Source organism: Boleophthalmus pectinirostris, unplaced genomic scaffold (assembly GCF_026225935.1).
Source record: "Boleophthalmus pectinirostris isolate CB_2022bp ecotype Guang Dong unplaced genomic scaffold, ASM2622593v1 HiC_scaffold_13, whole genome shotgun sequence".
NCBI classification, from domain to species: domain Eukaryota; kingdom Metazoa; phylum Chordata; class Actinopteri; order Gobiiformes; family Gobiidae; genus Boleophthalmus; species Boleophthalmus pectinirostris.
In genome coordinates, this window is record NW_026571036.1 from 20,858,088 (window position 1) to 20,885,346 (window position 27,259).

General features: G+C 36.6%; 1 protein-coding gene and 1 long non-coding RNA gene across 8 annotated transcripts in view; one reads left to right on the plus strand and one right to left on the minus strand.

Annotated features, from left to right (window-relative positions):
- epb41l2 (erythrocyte membrane protein band 4.1 like 2) overlaps positions 1-22,783 on the plus strand; it is a 43,781-nt gene extending 20,998 nt beyond the window's left edge. The window contains exons 7-24 of one of the 7 annotated variants that reach the window (XM_055149193.1): positions 1,033-1,108; positions 2,303-2,399; positions 3,368-3,492; positions 3,927-4,014; positions 6,851-7,003; positions 7,071-7,168; positions 8,526-8,698; positions 9,873-9,952; positions 12,416-12,457; positions 12,557-12,589; positions 15,141-15,305; positions 16,370-16,438; positions 16,725-17,333; positions 18,248-18,376; positions 18,529-18,627; positions 19,078-19,158; positions 20,146-20,259; positions 20,856-22,783. In XM_055149193.1, the coding sequence (XP_055005168.1) occupies positions 1,033-1,108; positions 2,303-2,399; positions 3,368-3,492; positions 3,927-4,014; positions 6,851-7,003; positions 7,071-7,168; positions 8,526-8,698; positions 9,873-9,952; positions 12,416-12,457; positions 12,557-12,589; positions 15,141-15,305; positions 16,370-16,438; positions 16,725-17,333; positions 18,248-18,376; positions 18,529-18,627; positions 19,078-19,158; positions 20,146-20,250 (2,222 nt within the window). In that variant the 3' untranslated portion in view covers positions 20,251-20,259; positions 20,856-22,783. Of the gene's footprint in view, positions 1-1,032; positions 1,109-2,302; positions 2,400-3,367; positions 3,493-3,926; positions 4,015-6,850; positions 7,004-7,070; positions 7,169-8,525; positions 8,699-9,872; positions 9,953-12,415; positions 12,458-12,556; positions 12,590-12,966; positions 13,021-15,140; positions 15,306-16,369; positions 16,439-16,724; positions 17,334-18,247; positions 18,377-18,528; positions 18,628-19,077; positions 19,159-20,145; positions 20,260-20,855 lie in introns of all 7 variants that reach the window. The other 6 variants (XM_055149198.1, XM_055149194.1, XM_055149195.1 and 3 more) reach the window with 6 other exon arrangements.
- A 282-nt stretch (positions 22,784-23,065) lies between these two features.
- Positions 23,066-24,762, minus strand: LOC110175246 (uncharacterized). The gene is made up of 3 exons (XR_002319221.2): positions 24,684-24,762; positions 23,782-23,974; positions 23,066-23,220 (listed from the first exon to the last, which is right to left on the minus strand). It is a non-coding gene; the product is annotated as an uncharacterized LOC110175246 (long non-coding RNA).
- Positions 24,763-27,259: the final 2,497 nt, after the last annotated feature.

Here is a 27,259-nt window from a genome sequence, read left to right on the forward strand (position 1 = left end):
GGGGAGAATAGATGTTTGTTTAGAAACAGGAAGTGGCCACAGGGGAGAATCCAAGCACTGAACATTGGGAAGAGCACCAGCCAATCTCCCGAAATACAAATCTAATATACTAGGGTGAGAAAGACTGTTTATTGAGCTGCTTGATTATGGAAAAAACAAAGCAACTATTGTTATTGTTATTATTTGGTCATAATTTCTGTATTTTCAAATGTTACGCCACAAAGGAAATAATACACATACATACTATTTACTATGGATTGTTTTATGATTAATCTGAAGAGAATGAGTACTCACATTGTATAAGAAGGATAGGAAGGAAAAAAGGAATTTTACATTTTTTTTATTTTTATTTATTGCAGTTCATAATAATAAAATATTATTCACTGAACACAATGTGAATTTAATGCTTTAGTTGCTTGTCTTCATAATTTTTGTAATTGTTTGGAATATAAGTGAAATCCTGACTAAAATGTGATTTTTCAGATTACATCTAATATATACTGCCTGTTTTGCATATTCATGGGATGAGTCATTGTATTCATTTATGCATAAAAGATAGAGCAGTCTGTCGGTGACCTTGAAGGAGGAAATTATTTTGTAGTGATGTTAGCTCCCAGTGGGCATTCTTTTGCTACATTAGTTTTATTGTATTGAATGCGCAAAGATATCCCTGGATGTGGCATGTTTGGTGATGTCTTATGATTTTGAATATGATGGACGATTAAGATTAGTGTTAGATTAGTATTTATTTTTCACAGTCAGAAAAAGGTTATGTAATGGTCTGCTGCATGTTTGTGTGTGTATTTGAATGCTATGCAGTAGGATTACTGCATCTAAAAGCTGTTCTGAATTAGTTGCCCTCATTCACACCCAGCTCAGTTTTTCTCAGCCCCCTACTGCTGTTATTCCCAATATTTCTTACCAAAATGGGTGATAAATATTTAAACATGAATGTGGAAGTTGAAATTTTGTGTGTTGTTGTTTGTGAGTTTATTGTATTTATATATATATATATATTTTATTTTTTTTCAGGCAACAACTGGCAGTTTTCTTTCAATGTGAAGTTCTACCCTCCCGATCCCTCACTGCTCACAGAAGATCTTACAAGGTATTTGCACAAAAAGGCAAGAGGTGGAAGGTATGGCAAAAATATATAATACATTTGACAAGCCAGATCATGATTTCATTTTTAATACCAACAGGAGGTAATGATCAAACTTTATTTATGCTTCATGATGCCTCATGATCTACTTAATCTACTTTATCTTCTTCTTATGAAAGTTCACTCTTGGCTGTAATTGGCTAAATGGCTCTGTCAGTCACTCAGACCATGACAAAAGTTAACCAATAGGAAGAGAGGGTGGGGGAAAGTAGATGGCGTGAATCAGCCATACCTTTCCTGAAGTTTTAGAATGGTCTTAATCTCACCACACATGATAATAGTAAAGATTTTTTTTTTTAAATTGAAATGACTGTTTATTCATTCTATAGTCTAAAGACTGTTTTTATTATCTGTGTGCAATGTAAATGGATTTCATCAACCAGTTGTCACAAAAAAAAAAAAAAAACAGTTTAAAATCTCTGCCCCTTGAATTTATTCATGTTTTTGCATGACACTACTACTAGTACGCATACATATTCATGCTCATTACACGTGGTTGGCTGGAGGCACACAGCATTTAGGAGTGGAATGTATGTCTAATGGGGCGGTCAGCTCCTTAACCTGAAACACAAAACACACACACACACGCATTTGGAGACGTTTACCTTAGATGACCAGGACTCATGGTTACAATGGTGATTTTCCACAACCACATGTAGTCTTTTGTTTGGAGTTAAACTTAAAAGGTTATTATAGTGTCATGCTTCTTAACCTCCTACACAGAATTGTAAGCTCAAAGATGAAAGATGGTGTTTTGAATGGTGAATTGAAATATTGTTTGGGGGCAGTAAAGTGTAGTGAGGAAAACCACTTTGACTGGATGACTGAAGTTTAAGAATGACCTCCTTATGGCTTTGTAACACACAAATGTAAATAGTTTTATCTGTGAATCTCTAAAAGTTTGTGAAAGTCAAGGTTTCTGCTCTACCATCAAAAACAAAAACCATACAATAAAACTTAAATTGAAAGAAAGACATTTAATCCTGCAAAGCTGATTGAAAAGAGGGCAATTTCGCTCCACTTCATTGTTGTCGTGAACACTAGAACTGTTCAAAGCTGCGTACAAAGAGGTTTTCATTTTCCTGTTTAGACTCAGAGTGAGAGCTTAAATCCCTCTCTCGTCTCCTTTCTTTTTGTCAGGTACCTGTTGTGTCTTCAGCTTCGTGAGGATGTGGCCTGCGGTAAACTGCCCTGTTCCTTTGTCACACATGCTCTGCTGGGGTCCTACACACTCCAGGTAGACCTATCACAATAAATACTGTATCACCCTATCAACCACTGCATGTAGCAATATTTTTCAGGCTCAATTTTTATTGCGTGTGCACATTTTCTTTGCACATGTGAGGAACATTTTGTATTTTCTTTCTTCTAAGGTATGATTTGAACTGTAGATATTGTTATAAGTAACTTGTATGACTCAATTACAGTAATTAAAAGCGCTGTACCTGATTTTTATGTTTAAAAAAATAGATTTTTTTTCAGTGGTCCAAAGTTATTCTGAGCATAATTATTCAGTTTATAAGTGCTTTTCACAACTTCCAGAAGCCAGAGCGGAGTTTTGGCATCAGGGTTATGCTAACAATGCACTTCCTGATTTTCCTACAATGAAACACTTGATGCTCACTGCTTGCAACTGGCATATTTGGACATCAACAGCTGTTTATACATTAGATCTGTACTGGCACTGGGCAAGACAAAAAAAATTACTTAAACACATGGAAACAAATCTGATACAGGGCATCTCATTTTTTCACTGTTTTATTTATTTATTGATTGCACCTCTTGTTCTTTAGCAACATTTTACAGTGACACTTAAAGGTGTACTGGCGGAGGGTCCGCTACCAACTTGTCTTCATGGAGATGTTATTGTTTTGCTTGGAATATCCCAGGGTATGACATTAAACGTATCCATCTAGCAAATATTCATTAATATCAAAATTACAATAATTCTTCCATAGAGAACAGTTCCATAGAGCCAAGCATGTGCAGGACCCTCCACTAGAAATGTTACACAGTGCGTCTTTTAAAGTAGTTTCAATGAGATTGTTTGTTGGGATATTTTCTTTAGCACTATATCACACTTCAGAATATTTTTTTGACAGGTATAACTGCAGGTAGAGCTTACATGTGCTGTTATCTGCGGGGCTGTGCATGTGGGCGACTGTCTAAACAATCTGACACTAACCTGTGTTTTGGAAATTACAGGCTGAACTTGGAGACTACGAGCCTGACCAGCCCAAGCCACTCGATTACATGAGTCAGCTGACATTTGCGCCCAATCAGAACAAAGAAATGGAGGAGAAGATTCTGGAGCTCCACAAGTCCCACAGGTCAGTGAATACAGAAAAGTCATCAATTTCAGCTTCTGGTTTACTGGTGACATATGATACAGCGTTTGCTAAATTTTCATAATTTTGAAACACATGGACGCAAAAGTGTCTCTTTATTCACCATAACTTTCTTGCTGTCCTGTCACCACCTAAATTCATAAAACAAACAAATCTTTTTGGTATTCAAAAGAGATATTTTGTCTTGTTAACTGCTATGGAAACAATACAGAAAGTTTAGTACTTGTAATCTTCGCATATTTAGAATGTGACAACAATATAAATGTAAAAAGTATAATAAACACAAGGGAAGAAAGAACACATGATTACACATCAAAGTATAAACATGATGTAAAAACATGAACGAAAGCTGCCCATTAAAAATACAAAGAGTGCCACATCTTCATTGAACATTGTTTGTGCTTGTGTTGTTCTAGGGGTATGACACCTGCTCAGGCTGATGCTCAATTTCTAGAAAACGCCAAGAAGTTGTCCATGTACGGCGTGGACCTGCACCATGCTAAGGTAACACCGGCATCCTCTTTTCTCTTTATCCTTTTCCTGTTGACAAGTGGGATTAGGGCCGGTGCCTCTGATGTGGTCAGTGCTGGTGTGTGCATGTGTGTGTGCGCGCACATGTGTGTGTATTTGTTCATTTGTGTGTATGAATGTGTGCGTCTGTGGCAGCTGTACAAACACTCGGAGGCCATCACCATGGGAACAGGCTGTCTCTCTCGGTGGGATAGAGTGCTAGCCATGGGCAGCAGGCGTGATTCTGCTCCAGAGTCTAAAGACCTCTGCACAGTGTAATAGACCAATTATTATACAAGAATGTGTGGGCATGTATTTGTCACATTGTGGGGGGGGGAAATCTGTATACACATTGCATGGGGACCTATCTGATATCTTATTCATTATTAGATCAGCTTGGTTCATAGATCAAATGCGTTAAAGGAGGTTAAAGTTTGGCAAGTATGTTTAGGTTAGATTAGTCTTCAGGACATGAATGTAAGTCATTGTAATGGCCCAGAAAGATTGAAAACCTAACCATGTGTCTGTCCCTATACAAATGTTAGGTCCCCTTTAAATTCATGCTCCAGTTGTTTTCCAATCGAAGAGGGAAGTGGTCGACCATTTTAGCAGCATTCCAAACATGTGGGAAGAGCTATTTCTGTCCTCCTCTATTTAGTCTGCACATTAATAATAACCCATTTCCAAAACAAGTATCATGAATCTAAGCCAGTTAAGTAATCATTAGTTTACAAAAATCTAATGTGTATAAAATAATGCGTTGGCCTCATAGCCATGCCCAATTAACAAATTTTGAAGTGTGATTTTTTTATGAAGTATAAACGATGTTTATGAATATAAATGATAAATGATAATACTGATACTAATTTATGCCACTGCCACAAAAAGCCCAGAGCAGACTTAAACCACAAAAAATATTCTAAATGTACAATGCTGTTAAAAATTCATGAGCTGCATTAAATAAACAGCAAAATGAAACACATTCGAGGATAATTTACATGTGTAATAAGCCATAGAAGTTATTAATTTAATGTTATAAAAATTGCTAAAAAATAACCCAGAATTCCCCGGTAGTGCAAAGAAATTGTACACATCATAAATATTCACCCCCCAAAAATCCATCTTGCATATACTAAACAATTAGTCAATATAGTAATCATTGTGACAGGCCTATGCCCAAGTTCTATTCTACTCTCCAGACCCTGTTGCATTAATTGGTGTCACTGGGTCATCCTCAGCCGATCAGAAAGACTTTTAGATAAATGGATAGCTACTGTATTGATCATGAAGGAAATTCAAGGTTCGGCAGCAGTAACATAGAAACAAACAAAGCAAGATAAAAAAGAAATGTAAAATTAGCAGTTTATTCCCTTGCATTCATCATCATCATCATTAATCAACTACAGGGATGCTTTGTACAGGCGTAAGGCATGTTGGCCAAAAAAAGCAAATTGGACCAGTTCTTATTGACATAGATGGTTTATTTTTGTATGTTCCCAAAAACCTTGAAAAATGACTTGGGCAATAATGCTATGAGCTAATGAATGTTTGTTAAAGTTGAAACGGACCAGGACCGTGATCTGTGCAAAGTAAATCTGTCTGCTTTTCGTCTCCTGGCAATAGCAGCTCTTTGTTTACTTGGGCATCTGAAAGCCAAAGGGAATGATCTGGGGTTGCATCAGTGAGTGCACTTGTGTGATCACAGGCCAAGTACTGAACCATGTCCGCGTGCAGCAACACCACGATCGATGGGTGGCTAATAGCATGCCAACGCCATGTGATGTGTGCCTGAGTCAAACTGTCCATTATCAACATATTGTATCCTCCATTAGTGCAACAGATTTTTCCTGTGTATTCACTTCTGTAATCAATAACCCTGTAACCAAATGGACTTGGACTTAAAAGCTTTGTTAGTGAATTGTGAACCTAACCACTCTAGTTGGGTGATGGGAGAACATTACTTTATCTGGATATCTGCCTGGCAGTGTTAAGCAATCGAAATTGATTTGATACGGTTCAGTAAAAAACAAAGGCTAAATCATGCCTGTGATACTAAAAGTCTTTATTAAAGCACTAAGCTTGTGCAAAGTTAATTTGAAAAACACCCATTTTACTCATCAAAACAGTGACATTGTCAAATGTATTGCAAAAACAACTTCCCTTTCTCCAAACAAGCAGCACAATGACAGGTCTTTCTCAAAATATTTTAGTAAAATACACCAAATAAATACCCAATATATATATTGCCAATATATCCATACAACAGCCCACAATGTTGATTTTGTACCAGCAATTTAAACAATATGATATATCGATATTTCAGTATACCCCTATTATGCATCTAAAGTTTTAAATGCATCCCCATAAAGACATTAAACTCACTATGACAGGTTGGACAGGTTGTATTTTACTAAAATACATAAGATAGTAATGTTTAAGCTTTCACAAAAAACTGCATACATTTTTCCCCAGTTTGGCAGTTTTTTCAGATTTCAGACTTTACTTCCTGGTTGGAAATCGTCGGATCACTCTAGGGAATTTAATAGCTGTTACCTAGCAACCATATTGTACACTATACCAATCTATACTACTGTACCAAAATGTACACAGAAATTAATATTTGCCAAATAAATGTATAAGTTAAAATGATGTTTAAAACAACAGAAAAATAAGTTTCGAGCTTGTAAATTGTTTTTCAGCTTTTCTTCACAAATAGATTTTTAATCAGGCTAAAACTATAATTTACATTTACAACACGAATTGGCCCACCAAATTAGGCAAAAATTAGAGAACTATCAAAAGCACTTTAACATGTTTTCTCATTTCATAGGACTCTGAGGCAGTTGACATCATGTTAGGAGTGTGTGCCAATGGACTCCTGGTTTACAAAGACAAACTCAGAATAAACCGATTTGCATGGCCCAAAATCCTGAAGATTTCATACAAGAGAAACAACTTCTACATCAAGATCAGACCAGGAGAGGTATGTACTCACACTGACGTTTCAACATTATGTCTTGTTTTTTGCTCAATATATTTTTCTTTTTCAGGCAGAGCAGTTTGAGAGCACAGTGGGCTTTAAGCTGCAGAACCATCGGTCGGCCAAACGACTGTGGAAAGTCTGTGTGGAGAATCACAGCTTCTTCAGGTACACTTCACACTGTAGATGACAAGACTGTTTGCTTAATAATGACACTCAGGATTATTCAGGTCATAGTATTATATAAGGTAACTAACATAAGAGCTAAAAGATTATATTTAGGTTTGCGTGATCCCAAGTTATTCCTCACTTACCTTTATGCATTCAGAGTATCTTAATTAGATTAATTTATAAGCACTTTTCTGAACCGTTTAACCTGTGATGGCAAAATGCAGGTCTAAAAACTAACATGCTAACCACACCCTTCCTGATTCTTGTACAGTAAAACACTTTATAATTAGATCCAGCCAGCACACAGCTGCCTCTTATTGTCCCCAAGAGCTGTTTATACGATGTATCTGTTCTGGGTCAAGTTAACTTTTGCTGAAATACATGGGAAGAAAATCGGATACAAGTTATTTCAGTTCAGTCTATACTGGAAAATAGTCCATTTAAATATAAAATGTGGTTATATATTACGTTTATGTTGATTTCATATAGCTGGTCACATACAAAAGCAATGGTAATCTACTGAACAGCATGAATGATGATGACTGTTTGGTCAGGGTGTTCTTAATTATGAATAAACCAAACTTCCATACTTGGCTGTTTAATCTGGGATAAACATCTGAGCTTTGTTATATATTTCATTAAGGCACAGACTAAAAAAGGTTGATAAGGCTTTGGTCTATCTCCACAGAAGGAACATAGAGATAACCAATTTGCTTTGCCTGTATAGAAAACAGTGCAATAAGCTTCAATATCCTGTCAGAGGAAGAGATTCAATATTTCTGCATGTTGTCATAGAAACACTTGTACCTCATGTTATTGCCAAACCTGAAACTCTACTGTACTGTTTTAATGCAGGTTGTCAAACTTTTCTCACCCATATTTTTAGTTACACTGATAATAGTGTCTATTTAAATTCTCTTGTATCCACTGTATAATAGCAAATTCATTGTCACACAGTACCATCTGCCTTTGAAGGTAGCTTATATGGCACGAGTCTTTTTTTACAGAGGTTGTAAATTAATTAAACCAAGGTCTAAAATGTATTTGAAAATAATATAAAACAGTAGTCCTTATTTTTTTATTTTGTGCATAATTGACTGACCTTTGCCCCTTTCACATTTTAAGAAATTGTAATTTCTACAGCCCAAATCCATTTGGTTGCAGAAATTGGCTAAGTATACAAATTGTCATATAGTTGAGTAGTTAATACCTTTGTACTCCAGTTTAATTTGTTTACATTTGAATTTGTGGTACAATATGGCTGCAGGTGGTGTTTTCTTACTGGCAAAGGCTAATAAAAACACTTTCAACACAAAATCGGTCACCATCTTAACATCTTATCTCATCCTTTCAGGTTAAACGCACCAGAACCTCCAAACAAGGCACGGTTCCTGACTCTGGGCTCAAAATTCAGATACAGCGGCAGAACACAGGCTCAGACCAGAGTGGCTAGTTCCCTCATAGACCGACCTGCGCCCAATTTTGAACGCACCTCATCTAAACGCATCAGTCGCAGTCTCGATGGAGGTAATTGTCAGATCCATAGAAAAGTTTGTTTGTGAATGCATGAAAATGAATGAAATTTGCCTGTGAAAAAGTGTGTGTGGTTTTGGATATGGACCGCTCATGGCTCAGTAGATACAGGAAATAGCTGCAGCATATGTTTCCTTTTGAACAGAGAGGGAGATAGAAAAGACAGTGGTTAAAAAGAATGTAAAAAACAAAGCGGTTTTTAAAATGAAAGAAATGCAACAGGTCTGTGCACCCTAACATTACTACACAATGATTCATGACAAATTACAGGCTAGACTTTAGCATTTTAGACATTTTTACAATTGTTTTAAGTTATTTCGTTGAATTATCAGGTTGTCTGATGCAAATATGTAATTACTATACTATGGGTAATCCTTCAGGTTGTTATCTAGCCAGCAGGCATGAACTTTTTATGGTAGCTTTTGTTACGCTTCGGCTGTGTTGCACTGCCCTCTGCTGGAGAATTTGTAACACTGCAGCATCCAGATTACAGTGTTTTTAGTTTATTATACATATATCATCAACATAAATCTGCAAATCTATGATGAATAAAATTGCACTCATATGTTTAAATTAGTTAGGTTATAAGGTTTAATCTAAAATCTTTATCCTTCAGTTGGTGGTTTTCAGATTCTAGATGCAATGCCATACTCTCAAAATTATATTTTCCTATTCATTACATTGTAGTTTCTTTTGAAATATCTAAAAGGTAAATTCACAAATGTTGAACCTGATCATTTCTATTAGTGAACTTTATTACAACAAAAATTTGCATTTTAACAACATAAATTTTTGCTTCCCTCCATGTGTATTAAATAATATAGGCCTATAGAATGCCATCCAGCAATACAAGAAAAACACCAATAGGTTGTTTTAATGCTCTAAAATGTGATGTCATAATTTCAGGCTAATTTCACAAGTGTTCATTTATGCAAACAGAGAAAATGTTTAAGTTTGTGTCAGTTTTTGTTGCATATGTATTGGCCTAGTCATTACAAAAATATTAACCATAAACCAGGTTATAAAAAATCTTCAGTCTGACAGTTAAACAGCAAAATCCATCACGATCTGCTCTCCAGCTTTATTTTAGACTATGGGGATTCTAAAATTTTTAGATGTTACATTAACAAACCTATTGCTAAAATATATTCTTGTGCTTGTTTTCCAGCACCAGTGATAAGCATCACCGACACCAGCGCAGGAGAGAATGGCCGTGAGCCTCATCTAGAGCTTAACTCTGACTCCAAGGTTTGTATCAGTACATCATATGAGGGTGTATAAAATATGTTTTTTTTTACGTGTTATGACATGTCTACAGGCTTAGAATGTTAGTATGGTTACGGTCAGGAACATATACAATGAGTTTATTATTTCTTAGGGGAATTTGGCCATTTTGCCCTGTTCACTTTTCTTCTATTATCTGTATTAATTTAATCATGTGTTCAACAATATGGGTAGTATTCATAGCGGCAGATAGACAGCAGTATTATGAGAGTTCTTTGTTCGCATGCCCCCACTTTTCCCAACACTGCTCCCTGCCCCCTCACCCTCTTACCCCCCAGCACTGTGGACTTGCCCCAGTCTCTTGCCCCTCGGTGGCTTCCTGTTGAGGCTGTTTTGACACACTATGTACTCTGCACTGCATTTTTAACCTACTGTGATGTGTTTTCACTGACTAATGCTGTGTCTCTTTTCCTCTCTTTCTCCATCACTCATTTGGTTTCTTCTTTTGCATGTTATCACTTCACAATATGTTCTTTTTATTTATTGTTTTACCTTTTTTGCCTGCTATTCCACTCTGCACACTAGTCCATGTTTATGTTTCCTCTTTCTTTCTCTTCATCATCTTCCCTCTCCTCCATCCCTCCTTCCTTGGACACAATTTCTGAGCTTGAGCGCGCCCTATCCGACATTTCCGAAGATGACACCCATACTGAAGACACTAGCGCCCCTGACAACTCATGGATCCTACCCGCCACTCTCTCCCCTCTTTGTGATTTTGACCATCTCCCCATCCTTACCCTTTCATCATCACAGCCCTCCCAAATGCCGTGTAATTCGGAGCATTTGGAAGCAGAAGAGAACTGCGAGATTGGAAGTGCAAACTGGCAGCGCTGGTACTGTCTTAAACAAAGGATCAAGTACTTTTACTACCTTTTGTGTTTTCTGGTAGTTATGGGCCAGAAAGTACACATTATGACAAAAATACTAGCAGCAATGTCAAAGAAACTGTTCACTTCAAATTTGTGTGAGGCTGCTGAAAAAGTTAAGATATTCACAGCCAGTGTCTCGAAATCAATCACTATTAACTTCAAAGTGTTCAAAAAGTACATAGTTTTAAAGTGGCATTGTTTGTTAACATATCTGGCGTACCACCTTCCTTCTAAGCTTTTAACTTGGGTTTCCACTCTCCCTTGGGTTCAAACACATCTACACCTACCTGTACTTACATCAAGCACTCTAGCTCCTGTCATCTACTCCCTTCCCCCCTCTGCCTCCTCCGCTCTCTCCTCTCAGCTCTCCTCCTATTTTCTACTCAATCGCTCCTCCCTCTCTCCCACTCTCCTCACCGCCTCCTTACACCAATACCTCCTCAACCCCTCTCCGTTCTTCCTTCCAATTCTCCTGGTGGTTTTTCTATTAGTCGTAATGCTCACTGCTAGCCAGTCATTGGTTCTGGCCCTAATTCTGGCGACGCCTCTCGGCCTTACACTGTTTTACATGGAGAGTGTGATCCCTCGCCAAAGAAGAGCAGTACTTCCTATGTTTATGACAGAAAACGCCACTGAGTTTGATGATAGCCACTTTACAGCTAATTTGAACATGCAGGAATACATGCCGTCACATTTAAGGCAACAAACATGGACTCAAGATATGTGCGATCCTGCTGCGTAGAGAAAATGAATACACTAGACCCCTACCATCTCACCCTATATTGCTTTTTCCACTATGAGGATCTCCTCCTTGCTTAAATTCTTGCTTCAGTTTTGCCCTTTGTTCTTTCCCTCAAACCTCACTGTTTTAATATGAAGAATTAGTAGTGTTCAAATACCTTTTTAAGATGTAAAATTTGTAAATAATGAGAAGACGAGTAGACTAAATATAGCAAAATATTGTAGGGTAGTCATAGTGATGCCAGCATTTTTACAAAGGCGGATGAGGATTAATAGCAGTTTTATTAATTTTTCCCCTTTCCCTTTTTAATATCGTTACCTTTTTCTATATTTTCAGAAACATACAGAGCACATTTTAGATTTTGTACTTGCTTGAGTTGCTTCTGTATAGTTGTATAGTACAGTTCAAATGTATATAAGTCGTAAATGCAGTATTGTAAATGTATTTGTTTTTCCACGTTTTGCCTTTGTGGTATGATGCCAGTTCAAACATATAATAAAGTATAACATATATGACTGTATATAGGGTTGAACCTTTAAATCTGTTATATGTACAGCAAGATGCACATGAGATAAAATGTGAATAAAATAAAAGCTAAATATTTATTGTTTTAGTTTAGTGTACTCTAGCCAATACAAAGATTAATATACACAACTCATAGAAGTGTTATTTTCAGCTTGCGGAGTTCAACAAGTGACGAATACACGTGCTAAGACGTGTCTAATATAAATCCCATTAACATTTCCCATAATCCATTTACCGTTTTAATTTTTATTCCCATATTTATTATTTTGACCATTATCACTAATATTCAAGGTGGATTTGAGTCCTGGTGATGATGAGGCTGCTACCACCCAGGTCTGTCAGCACTATACAAATCACTTATTACATAAACATAAGGTTGTATGGCTGCTAAACCTAACCTATCTCTTTCAATGGTTTTAATGCACCCAACAGTTACATGGAGACAGTAAAGCTGCTCCTTCTCAGGTTTAAACTCTTACTTGTTTTCATAGTTGTCTGTCAATCATTGGTTCTCACTTGGTTTGGTGGTTTCACAAGGTTTTATGGTCTGAATTTCCAATCAAGAAAAAGTTTAATGCAATTACAAAATCTAACTTTATGAATTCCTATTTCCTGTATTGGAAATGCAGTCCTGTATTGGCACTGTTGTTGCTGGCTGTGGCTTTTGGTTTCACATTTCAATTTATGGTGTTTTGTGGTTCTTAAAGCTTTTTGGGTTTTCAGTTTTGAGTCTTTGTATTGATTGTTTTTTCTTTTGTTCAGTATTATTTTTAGACATTCACTATTATTTGGTTCACACAGTTTCTGCATATTTTTTATTTTGCCATATGTCTGCTTTTCAGAGTTCTGTGCATGGGGACAATATTTATGTGAGGCACAGTAATTTAATGTTGGAGGTTGGTACTGGCTCCCTCTGATGGCTGAGAATAAGAACTACATGTTTCTATGTACTCTGACGCCATCAGAACTACAACTTCCTGTGTTCTGTATCAGACCGGCCTCTTGTGCTGTCAGCCTCTGTGCATGTCTTGCCTGTGTACTGAGCTTTGTAAATGCAAAGATTTTCACATGTTTTATTGTCATTTGGTTTTGTGTCTGTTCCAACAATGCAGCCACTTACAGCTAGCAGGGAACATTCTCTTGTCCATATGCTATAATCGACTAATCATGGTTGACGATGATCAAATAAGTCATATTTTGAAAATCTTAATTGTTGTCTGGACTATACAAACTGCAAAAGGAATACAAAAAGATGTTTTATATATAACAACTGTGGTGGCATCTAATTGAAATGTCTAAAAATTTGATCATTTCAGATTTTTATCAATAACACACTATACATATATATTATCTATTTGGAAGCTTTCAGTCACCATATTCAGTTAAAAATGTACTTAAAGTCTCACTGTATAGAAATAATTGTTTGACTATTAAAATAATCTAAGTTGTGACCCTAATGTGATACAAAAGTTAAAGGGGCATTGTGTAAATTTTCTGATGGTCCATCAAATACTTGTTAATAAATGTTATTGCTTTGTCTGGAATGTTTCACAGTATGGTATTAAGCCTTTCTATGTTCATTGTATTGAGACCAAACCAGACCAAGTTACAGGTCAGATCTGTGGAGAAGCAGAATGCCTGTTTTTCTAGATATTTTTGAGCTGTAAAACCATGTGTAATTGAATAAATGTAAAGTAGAGCTGTTTAATATCATACTGTGGAGCATTCCAGGTAGAGCAATGGCATATCCATAGAAACAAGCAGCTGACAGACCCCCAACAAAAAAGTTACATAGTGCATCTTTAAATCACTAATGAGATCTCTGGTGTATTTTTTAACTTGATAAACATTGCTGCTGCCCTGTTCCCATGCTGTCTGTTTACAATGGCTGCTTTGTGATAAGGTCAGAGGTGTGGGAATGTGATGTCCAATGCGTTTTTATGCATGCTTTGTGCATGTTAAGTGCTTCAGTGTTAATCAGTGTTCGGAACCTAACCCAACTAATACGTTTTCCTGTGCAGCCACATCCATCTGTGGTGACTGGCTTTATGCAAACAGTGTGAGCTATAACATACTAAAAGCAAAATGTTTTCCTTTTTTATAGAACAACATGGAACTGAAAACGGTATTAAGAGTTGTGTACGTCTGTAGACCTGTTGCAGTCATTATTATATATATTTTTGGAGCTCAGTATTCATAGCTTGTACATTTTCTCTGCACTAGTGGGGAACTTTTTATTTATTTTTTGGTAGTTTCATAATATTTGAACTGCATTTGAACTGCAGAAGATTCATTCTGCTGTTTATTTTATTAATTACTGGGATTATCCTGCTTTAAGGTGGCATACATTAGTTTCAATAATACTGTTTGAGATTAAGATGTTCTGGCTCAATATAACACACTTCAAAATCTGATATAAGTAAATAAGTCTGTAATATTTTCGTTGCACTAATACACCTACACAATAATTACTTTTCTGCTATCAACAACAGGCAATATTGTAATTTATATGAAGCAATTGTGCTGTAGAGCAAACAGACTTATTTTCTAGTCGAGCTGTGTTTGGCTGATTCTGACTCCAGAGAAGATGTGCTTTCTAAAAGGTCACAGCTGGTGTAATATCATTATCAGCTCCATGTTGTGTGTTGGTGTGAGGAAAAAATGCTTAATAAGATGGAGAAGCCTTGTTTCACTGCAGCACTGAGTCTACAAATAGTACTTCAGTTTAAAATGCCAGTACCTTTGCTGGAAACCCTCAGGGAATTAGTGTTATTTTTAAATGTTAAGTCCTCCAGTGAGACTTGGCATCCATCTTATTGTTCTTTTGATTGACAGACTGAAGTTCCTGTAATATTTTATGAACCAAGTTTGCCCCCACCCCTTCCTCTCTTTCTCTCACCTGTTACATACAAATTGTCTTACCCAAACTCCGTCCTCTCTCCCTCTTACCCCTCTTTGTCTTACCCAAACTCCCCTCCTCTCCTTACCCATCATCCCTCTACCCCAAACCCAATAGGACCATGATAAGACCCAGGATGAGGTTCTGAAACACCAAGCTAGCATTAGCCAGCTCAAGCGCTCCTTTATGGAGGCCCCGCCCCCCTCTCCTCCTCAGCCCAACCTGTGGGAGAAACGCATCACGTCCTCTCCTGCTACGATACGCGTTCAGCCCCAGCCAGTGGTACGTCTGTGGATGTTTGTGACTCTGCAACTTAAACAAAAGTGCTGGTGGTTGCAGTGTATTCATTTTTCACACTAATTCATATTTTTTTCAGCAGGATATTTGTTATAATTCATGGGTTTCAGATCTGTTATAGGTGACATTTTGACGACACTCTACCATTAATATTTTATTTTAAATTGGTATAGCAATACTCAAAATTTTTCATTATTCTGAAACCCATGGATACATCTACAGCTTATGTGTTTGTCTTATTGTGTGGAAACTAGTGCACACATCTTTCTATATTCTCTTCTATCTCTGTGTTCTTATGTCTCTGTAGAGTCTTGAAGATGAAATAGCATCAATTCTTTTTGGTACAAACTCTGGATATTTCTCTGGTCTTTACACCTCAACATCTTTGTCTTCACACTCTGCCAATGAGGTGCTCCTGCTAGCTTCATTAGCATGTAGTTTGATTGCACTGTCATGTTCTACTGGAACTGGAATTCCTGCTCCTGGCCTGTTTTTCTAGCATATATTATTATGCTAAGCAGATGAAATACCCATATTCCCTGATTTAGGAATGCTTGCAGTATTTTGTACCATCAAGCATTCAGTCTTAATGAGCACTTTAAGTCATTCTAAGCATGGTCAATTAATATGCAGTACATGTTTAGCACAAGCTGTGAATGCTATAGAGGACAATAGCTGTTTAGATGAAGCCTTTGGCATGTATTGTCTATAAAATGCTGTAGGAAATTGCTTTGCTTTGTTATCGTTTACCTGTTTGATGTTTTGTCAAACAGATGATATGCTTTTTTTGTGTATGTTGTTTACCTAAACACTATTTTCTTTTTTTCCAGCTCCTTTCTTTATTTCGTCTTTTTTGTTTTTTTCCCCCAACAATGTTTAATCCAAGTATTTTGTGCAATGAAAGAAAAATGTGATAGAATGTACAGGAGATGATTAAATTACATATACAGTACAACCCTTAACCCTTATTGTTAATGGTGGCATTTTAGGTTGCCATAGGGATGTCATCCATCTTGTGTGATTATCATGGAAACATTTTTGTTGTGCAGGTCACCGTGTCCCAAACAGAAACTTCTCCAGTCGAAATCGTGACCCCTGAACCCAAAGAACCAGTTAAGGTGCCCCTAACTTTTAATGTTGTCTTTCCATACAGATTTCATGGTTTTCCTCATCCTCCATTGGCTACATCTGTCCGTCCATGCTGTGTACATTTTAACGTGTTTTCAAAGTTTCCACAGTTTGTCATTTTTTAACTCTTTATTTTCAGTGAAACCTGTGTATTTGTATCCCCAATGATCATTTTATGCTTTTGTTTCTGTTTCCATGCGTCTGTTGTGTGTATGTGCATCTCATTGTGAAACATGCGTGTGTGTGTGTGTGTGTGTGTTGAATGTGTGCATATAGACCGCTGAAGTTGAAATTGAAGAAACCGTTGTTGTCCAAGAAGTTTCCAAGACCACCAAGCCTGTGATCGTAACAGTTGAAAAAGTGCCGAGCGAGCCAGTGGTGAAGATAGAAGAGGCCATGACAGTAACTGAGGAAGAGAAATCCTGTAAACGAGAAAGTGTATCATCTGAAAGCGAAAGTGAAGAAGAAGCAGAGTACCATCCGAATGTTAGCATTTCTATATCTCATACCCAAATACCAGAGGAGAAAGAGGAAGAGATAGAAGAGCAGGAGAAGCAAGTGAAAAACGACACACCAGCTGATTTGCCCCCCATCACGCAAGACACACCCCCAGCTGAGGTACAAGAAGTAGCAGAAGAGACCAAAGATGTAGTTGAATCCAAAGAAGAAGTAGTGGTGGTAGAGGAGAAACCAGCCGCAGAGCCTGAGATGGAAGAAAGCACGGATGACCCCATGGTGACCCCTGAAGAAGCCCCCAACGGCCTCCCATTGCCTGACGACGCTCCAGATGCTACACTAGAAGAAGAGCCCAAAATGAATGGCCAGCCTGTGACTGTGGAGACAGTGGAGACAGAGCGCCACCCACAGGTTATTTGTTGCACTGAGGTAAATTCATCTCCACGGCGACTACGAAAACGCCCATCAGCTTTTCCCAAACGTAGACACCCATTTGGCTCCTCCTACTTCCTACTTTCCGCAGTGCTGGTTTTTCCTTCCTGCTTGCATGAATATATTTAAGCCCCATACTATTAGGCAACCACATTATTCATATCAATATAATGTTTATGAAGCCATTTTAAGTTAAGAGACATGTCTGAGTGCTGGTGTTTCATTACTGTCATATTCACCATTATACAATTCCGTATTTAATGGATAATATGATTAATATATAGTAGCCAACTTTCCATAGAGCTTTACATTATTGTGCAAAAATGGGGCTTAATTTGGGATTGCATCGTGCTTTGGGGTGCATGCTTTTGCCTTGTTATACTGTGTGTGCATGTTTTTGTATTGTGTGTCCTTCACATGTTTGGCAGTGTTGTTTCCCTTTGGCCATTTTAAAAACTATTACTAGAAACATTATTGCCACACATTTTAGAATTTCAGTCATTTCAGTGCCATCTATGCATGTTTACGTTTTGAGCACATTTCATTCATTCACAGGTTTGTTTTTCATCCCACTGACTTTTTATGTTTTATTTATGTTTGTAATGTGGTGTTCTCGAGTCTTGGGTGTCATATTGTAACTGTGTTGATGTTGGACCACACTACATTGCATGAGCCATCTCATTACTGTTGTCTTTCTGCTCTTTAATGAAAGACTATTGGGGATGCTGTTTTTGCATGCTTTTCGCTCGTTTACGCCAAGTGCTTAGAAGCTTTTTATAGCTCATTGCATTCAAAAAACATATCTTTTACTATGTTAGTTACAAATGATCAAAATACTAACAGTCTAATCCTTTTTGTATTAACCTCTTTCTTCCCCCCACTTTCTCTCCTTTCTCCTTCCTCCTCTTTAGCCTCCGGTGGTAAAGACAGAGATGGTGACTATTTCAGACACGTTTGCAGCCCAGAAAACTGAGATAGCCACAAAGGAAGTGCCCATCGTTCACACGGAAACCAAGACCATCACATATGAAGCCGCACAGGTGCACAATACAGCCAGGCACACTAGAGACGCTTGAGTAAATAATAATGCATGACTTCAATGGCTTATTTCTCCACAGGAATATAAACTAGATCCATTACTATTTACTGTCAGTTCAAAAGTTTAATACAATGCTTTCTTCTGTTGTTTCAGTTGGAAGGAAATGGCGATGCCGAGCCCGGAGTGTTGATGACTGCTCAGACAATCACCTCTGAATCGCTGTGTACCACAACAACCACACACATTACCAAGGTTTGTGTTCAAATAACAGTTCTGTCTCTTGTCCTCATTTAAACTATAAAAGGCCCATTTATTCCATTTTATGATCTATGTTAGAATATTTTCTCCTCATCACAAATGTACCTGGAGTTGTGTCTTGTTTCATTCACAGACACACACACACACACACACACACACACCCTGCATATTTGGTTATTATCTCCAACTGAAAGCACTGTTCTACCTTATTATGTGTTAATACAGTAAGTGCCCCACTGTGTTTTTAAATTCCATATGCCTTTTTATGTATATTTCAGTTTGAGATGTTATTTAATAAGTATTTTTTGAAATACTAGCAAAAATCCAATTTCTACTCCTATTAAGCACAGAGACAATTTCTTTTTTTCTGTTGTACCCCATTTAACCCCAGACTGCACTTTGGGAACAACTGAACTAAACGTATGATTTCTTTTGTGCTTTCAGACTCTAAAGGGTGGACTCTCAGAAACCAGGATTGAGAAGCGCATCGTCATCACCGGGGACTGTGACATTGACCACGATGAGGTCAGTTTTATTCACACAACAGGTCATAGATTCTTTCATAGTCCAACATGGTCCACTGTTTTTATTATTAGCTGCTTCAGGTGATATTTGAATGAAGTTCTGGTGTCAAGTGGTGCATTGTCTGTTCATGAACTAATTGATTTGGAATTCAAAACCAAGACACTTTTTTATTTATTCTACATACATTTGAAATCATTTTATTTTAATTTATCCACTATTTATGTTGAATTTTTGTCTTGCTATTGAGTTCTCATGAAATATTTAAAGCTTGGTAACATTTTTTCACACATAAAAACTTGATTATTTGATACATGCATCTTAACCATAGACTGTATAAAGAATTGGACTAAGGGTGTATGATGTCACCCATAGCGTTTGGCTCCAGTCCAATAAAATTCATCAAGGCCAGTAGCTATAGGACAAAATCTGGAGCAGAGTTCCATATTAGGAATAGGAATTTATTTACGGACAGAACAGAGAAATAAAAACACCAGGATCATTTAGAGCCGGCTAACATTTTAAGACTAAAATCATGAGGCTCACTACAATAGTTACAGAGAGAGGGGCGACAATTTTTCAATGTAAAGTCAACTGGAAACATCGGAGTTGATGGAGCTTCCCATGCTCACCTCCTATTTCGAATGTGGCAGCTAGCGGGTTAGCCATGTCCATTTATATATAGTCTATGATCCTAACTGCATGGTGCCTTATAGTCTTATACATGGTCATTTATGTTGCTTGTTTGTCTTCTGCTGGATTTAAACATGAGCAAATGTAAGAAATACAAACAAACTTACATTTGACACAATCAGATTCTCATTAATCTGATTTGATGATCCAAAAAAAAAACAACCTTGGATCAGTAACTTAATTTATAAATCCAGCATTTGTGTCATTTTCTGTTTTTGCTTCTTTTGTTTACGTTTCCCGCACCACTGCCTGCTGTGTGTGATGCTGACCCTGTGTGGTTGCCCGTGGCCACTACAGGCTCTAGCCCAGGCCATAAAGGAGGCAAAAGAGCAGCATCCTGACATGTCTGTAACCCGAGTGGTGGTTCATAAAGAGACTGAATTGGCTGACGAGGAGGATTGACTGACACAGGTAATCACAGAAAGTGGAGAAGTAGTAACATCGAATAGGTGATATTGGCAAAATTGTATCACTTGAAATTTTTAGGGTTATTTTGTTGACAGTATTCAGATTTGCAATTTATCGTGGTTCATGTATCACACAAAAAGTGGATTGTAAAAATAAAACACAACAGTAAATAAGTATGACTATTTTAAAAGATAAGACTTTAATTGATCGGATTTCTTCTATTTTTGATCAATTGTGTGTTAGAAACAAAATAAAAATGAATTTCAATGTTTATTTCTTAAAACAGACTATCAATACAAATAATACTACAGACTAATTTGCCATTTAACACAAAAACACAGTAAAATGGCTGTCTTCAAAGTCTTAACTCTCAAACCAGATGACTTTACTGACATGACAAGAATCATTGACCATTAGAAACCTCTCAGTCTCAGTTAGAATTCAAGTCGCTCGGCAATCCCTATAAACAACACAATATTATACTTTTTTCAATTTATCTTCCACCTCTATAGCTGTTGAACTTTATAAAGTTTGGATGTTGTCAGATCCTGTGGCCAAGTGGTGCTCTGTTTCTAAATGAATTCTTTATACTTTTGCAGAGCTGAAGTGGCCATGGTGACCTTTGACCCACAACCACTCTGAGAAACCTTGACTGAGAAGGAGAGGACACATCTAAACCTCTGATTTCCAAAACAAAGAAAAATAATATCCCCGCTGTCTCCGAGGGAACAAAAGAACCACTTTGTTAGCATAACATTTGTAGCATGTTTTTATTTTTTTAATAGTGAGTTCTCTTTAACTGTTTATTTTACAAAGAAAGAAGTTAGTGTGTCTTATGTGTCACAGAATGAAAATCTATAGGGATGCACTGATAATCAAAGAAGAGAGTAGATATGAGGCTAACCTGGTAAATTATTGTACTGTTCGGCAGTACTACAACATGGGACCTTTCTGATGGAAGCTTGTTTGGGGGAAATTCATTGCCCTTTGTCACTACATGTAAATACAGAATGTGTTTACCAAGCAGAGTGGTTACAGTTAACAGTTCACAGCTTTCAATAGGACGTCAACACTTTTTTCTACTGTTTTTGTTTTGTTTTTCTATAAAAAAAAATTTTCAACCTCATTCCTAATGTGACAAGAAGGTACAGCTATTTTATAAATTCTTTTAAAATTGACATATTTGGAAAATGTATCCTAATGATAAATAAACATTGGTTTTAAAGCATTTAACATTTTTCAAAACATTTTCAGATGTGATCATTCAGTGTATCCGTTTATTACATTTTGGCCAAAAAAGTGGGAGATAGACCTGACTGGGAGAGATAAGCTGTACACTTTTTTAATTGGGAAAATTAAATGGGAGATTGTTCATGTAACACTTTAATTCAGATGAAATATATAAAGCACTTAATCTGCTTTATCACATTTAAACAAGAGTAGTGAACGTAACTTGCTTCATAGAATTCATTTGTTTTAAATGCATTTAAAATGTACTGTCTTGATATGTTTAGGTCTAGGCCTCCATGACTATTCCGTTCTGGTTAAGAAGAACATTCAATCACAGCTTTTAGTTTTAACTTTTGGTCTAAACTTAACATTCAAAATGGTTACAACATGACTAAAAGGACACAGTGCCATGTGAAGGGATGTTCAGATGTTTTTGTTGGTCATAATACTCAAAGCAGTTTGAGAAATGCCACAGTGAAATGTAACAACTTTGACTGGACTTGCATTTAATGTTTATTTTGAGCCACCTGAAATTTGACCACTGCTGACTGACTCAAAATGTGGACTGATTAAGTGGTTTTATTTATAACATTCATTGTAATTATTCAGGCTTTTACTGGGCACATTAGCTTTGCTGTTACTACGCCGTTAATGACATTCCACACAAGCTTTAACCTCTAGTTACAAAGAGGCAAAACAGTAGAAAATGAATTTAAGAAGTTGATGTTGGGCAGCTGTGGAGGATCGCGCTTTTCCAAAAATGTTTTGGTTTAATTTTACTTTTGTCTTCTTTGTAAAACTAGTCTAGCTCTGACTGCTGGGCCATGATTTCAATATTGTCAATTGTTTGAAGAAAACATCCCAAGTTCCAGCCGTTGTATTTCCTTTTCCATGACATTGTCTTTTCTTGGGCTTGGGCCTTACCACTGTTAGTCTGATCACAGGAGCTTTGGGGTGTATGGTTCTGGTTTTCAAAAAATGAATAGATATTTTGATTAGTTTTTATTGTGTACTTAAAAAGAACATCTTTAAAAATATCCACATATTTTTTATTAAAATTTGAATAACATGAATGAACAGGTGACATACAGTGAAACCAAATTTTCTCAAAAATATGTGGAATATATTCATAAAAATGTAATGGTAAAACCAGCCATGTGCCCTATTGTTTTCCTTTTAGCCATTGGATAATTGCAGTAGAACTTTATCTAGCAGTTTCAGTGTCTTGTGTCTCCCCACACACATCCACAGATTCCTTGTGTTACACTGTTTAATAATAAAGCATTGTTATATTTTATGAGTGCACTACTGTTCTTTTTCTTCTATTTATTAACTATTTTTTCTTGATCAGTTTTACTCCATTATAGTATGTTTTATGAGTTACATTCAAAAGTTTTAACAAAAAGAAAAAATGGTAGATACACAAACTTAAGAAAGTAATATGCAATTGAAATACAGGTTTATACCAGCAAAAATGCTTCAGAAGTCCAATATACAAACGTAACATGGTAGACATAGACTGTATGTATGTAAGTATACATACTTGTATATATGCTTTTATAAACAGGAAGGCTGCAGTTTTCTTCTGCTTATCTCTCACATAAAATAATCCTTCAGAGACCGCTGTAATGTAAATCCAGTCAGGTGTGGATCATAAACTCTTACATTCTGCACTTCTGGAGTTCAGCCTGGTGAGGGCGCTCCTCCTCAGACTCATCGACAGCTCTGTTTCAACTAGAGAAAACAGGAAAGAAAATTCTTGCACTTGAGGTTTATTTTACAGTACAACATTCTTTACATCGATTATTTAACAAATTATATTAAACGTCTTATTTTTATGTAAAAGTGGCTAATAATAGGCCATTTTAGTTGTCAACCACGAACAACTGTAACGACTTCCAAAATGGTATGTTTTGTGTCTATGAAAGCTACATTTTTCAAATTAAATTCATGTATTGGTGCCACTATTTGGAAAAATAAACTTTAGTTACTTTTTTATTTTTCATTTATGTATTTATTTTGGGGCAAGTAACCAATTTACATTATTTTAGAATGGAACAAAAACAAACAAACAACAACAACAAAAAAACAAACAAACAAAAAAAAAAGGCCTTTTTATGGGTTTCAGCTTTCGACATTTTGAAAACTTTTTCCTTTTCAAGATATAACATTAATACCATAGACTGTCTATGGTTAATACTGTCAATGGTACTGATTTCTCATTATTATGAAACCCGTGGATAGACCTATCTGCCCCAGGGTTTCTATAGGACTAGACATTTCTCTCATTCTTACCCTGTCTGAGTTTCCAGTGAAAGTAAATGATGAGCTGGAGGAGAATGAGACACACAGAGATGAACAGCACAAGTCCACAGAGCCCCAGAGGAAACGGGATGCCCTCCCCTGAGCCTGAGTCAGTGAAGTGTCTGAAGAACAAAGCCAGGTCAGCCCAGGGCGCAGCTAAAACCCCCATCACCAATCCAGGACACTGCAGAATACAACAGGTAAGGATAGAAATATGAAGTTTGGTCGTTTCGCTTTCAGTTTTTTCTGTTTGGGGGTCTGCCACCTGCTTGTCTCCATGGAGATGTTATTACTTGGCCTGGAATGTTCAACAATTTGGCATTGAACTTAAATATTACATTAAAGTTTTTTCCATGGAGACAAGCAGGTGATATTACAGGTCAGATCTGTGGATTGGCAAGACCTTTCATGGCAATAATTTATGTTTTTCAAGGTATTTTTAGCAATAAATATACCCATAGTTGAATAAATACATGATGGAAAACTTTAATCTCAGCAATAACTACTCCATGGAGACAGAAAGGTGGTATATCTTCCACCAGAAAAGTTACATAGTTAATACAGTTAAATACACAATGGTATGGTATGGTATGATCAGAATTCAATGACTAATCTGATAAATTAATCTTTTAAAATACACACAAAATCGAAGTGAGTTTAACGTTGGAAAATGCTGTTATAATCTAAGTAATAACACCTCAAACCATGAACATGCATTCCTCAAATTAGCTTAAACTGGTATATTTTAAGTTTTTTGTAGTATTAGCATTTTTTACAATCTAAAAGTTAACCTAACAGCTTGTATACATTTCACTAATTGGTCATTAACTTTACAATATTCAAGTATTGATAAGTATGTGTTGAGTGATTTGTAGTAGTTTGCATGTACTTACACTGTGTTCCTGAAAAAATCAGACAATATTTCAAATTCTTCTCAACTCCATTCGGAATCCGACGTCAGAATTTGTGAAGAAAAACATCTGTGCCCATATAGAGCTAATAAAACTCATAAGTAAACACATAATTGTCTCAGATTCACATATTCATAACGTGATTCTGTTTCCGTTCACAATACCTTCTGTGTATTGTGGGTCATTTGTAGCAGCTCTTGTGGTAGCTGAACTTTGCTCAGGTCCAACAGTCAAAGCTTGTGATTTGCTAAGAAGATTAGCTTAGAACTACAGGCTAGAGAATGTGGTGATAAATGTGTATATGGCACATTATATTCAAGGTTAACTTTTCTGCTAACGTATTATATTTTTTATTTTACATGGTTCTTATTATTAGACATTGTTTTGTTTGTTCTCAAAGGCAACTTATTAAATCTACTGAAATCTTTCTCACTCTTTTCTTCTCATGCCAGTTGACATTTACTGGGGATATTCGATATATTGCCAGCAATATTAAGGGGATTATTCTTGTTTTTTTTAGGTCAGAGTAGCTACATTTTCCAGACATGTCGACACAATATTTTTATGCTATTTTTCCCATTTCTATTAAAGCTAGAAGAGTAATGAAGCTAAAGGGGTTTTGTTATTCTTGCACAGTTCAATAATTTATAATATATCTGTGAAAATACATTCTGTTATTACTTTTACGAAATAGAAAAGCTAATTTAGGAACTTAACTACAACTTTACGTTGTTGGGGCTTGCTATAGGTTTAAAAATATGAATCACTATCACTTGAAATATCTGGCCATCCCAAATTCTTTCCCAAATAGAGGTTCTTTTGAACAGACCAGAATTAAATAATGTTGGAAAACCATAATGATCCTCTTTGAAGTAATCCAAAATTCTTGTTGTTAAAAAAACTATAGGAGCTATATTTTTGTTACAGTTTCACTGAACCCCCCTGACTCCTCTTTGTCTGCCTCCTGGCTCATAAAGTGCTTGAGCTGTATCAGAAAACATATTTATCTGCTTCCTGCTTTGTGCCAAATTGGAGACAGTATTTAGAGTGTGTTATCTCTCTGTGGTCCCACTTCTACCTCCTCTCGTCTCTTTCTCTTATCTTCAAAACACAAAAGATCATTTTCTGCTCCTTAAGGCCATATTGATCAAACACAATTGGATTAGGTTAAGCCTGGATTGAATCAACCTTGACTTGTTTGTTATAGCAAAACAAGGACACTGTAGGACGTACTGTACAATGTATTGAGTCGTATAGTCTTTATATAATTTAGGTTCACCATTATATTATGCCAGCTGGTCAATGCAGACATACATTGGATAAATACTTTAAATAATTGATTTAAATAGCACCTTTCAAAACTCAAGATGCTTTACAGTGCACCATTTAAAGACGAGGCTGCCAATCTGCGCCATCTGCCTCTCCACAACCAACACTTGCGCACACACCACTTTCTAGGTATTGTGTGTGAAATGTCTTGCGCAAGGACCCAACCGTTTTCACTAGAGCCACTGGCGTCCCACTGTGGAACCTGGTATTCCCGCCGTCTCCCATCCAAGTACTAACCAGAACCAGCACGAAATTGGAGAATCTTTAAATATCAATAAAGGTACAGAGGTATTGAGTACTGTACAGAGGACTTGCAATTTCCATAATGGCCACTAGGTGCTGTCCTGATCTTAAACACTGGACCTTTAAATGCCATATAATCACTTTTAATATTTTAATAACACATTCATATTTTATTTGTACGGTAACTGTCACACACCTGCTCTATCACACAACAGAACTCATACCACATGTAGCTGCATTCTGTCTCTCCAGATGCTTCAAACCACTGAAACAAAAATGTCTTTAAACGCAGCTTCCATCACAAAGTTAACAATCTATTCTTCTTGTTTGTTCTTCTTTGTTGTGGTAAAAAAAAAAAAAAAAAAGAAAAATAACTAAATAAAAGAACAGAGAAATCTCCCTGTCATGGCAGTATTTTGATGCTCGTTTATCTCGGCGTTGCTGCCAGGCGGTACCTCATTAAAGTGCACTGTGCTGTTTTCCCATGAGGCCGTGGGGGAGCGGTGAAGGTGGGAAAATCAGCCACGTTATTTGGTTCAGTTGCTGTGCGAAGTGCTGCTTAATTGAGTGATGCTGTCGTCAGGATCAATGCTATTGATTGGGTTTGTTGTTTCTCTGATTGATTTGGAGATGGGGGGGACTATATGCAGTTTCAGGTAGACAGAAAGTTACACAGGTAGAAATGTATTTTGACTTACTCTTAAATCATTCATATTTTAAGAGCGTGACATGAATAAACCCTTTTGTAAATGAAAAGAAATCAATACAGCAAAAGTATAAATAAGTTTATAACTTTAGTACAAGTAATACTGGAAAGATTTAGGGCTATTACTTATTACCTTTAGGGTAGAGCCAACATGACTTAAAGAAGACATTTTAGTTATAATGGATGACACAAATGGATAAAGAGCTTTTTTGGCAATATTGATCTAAAACAACTTGATAAAAGAAAGGGGGTCTAGACTTCCGGTTAAAAACTACAGCTC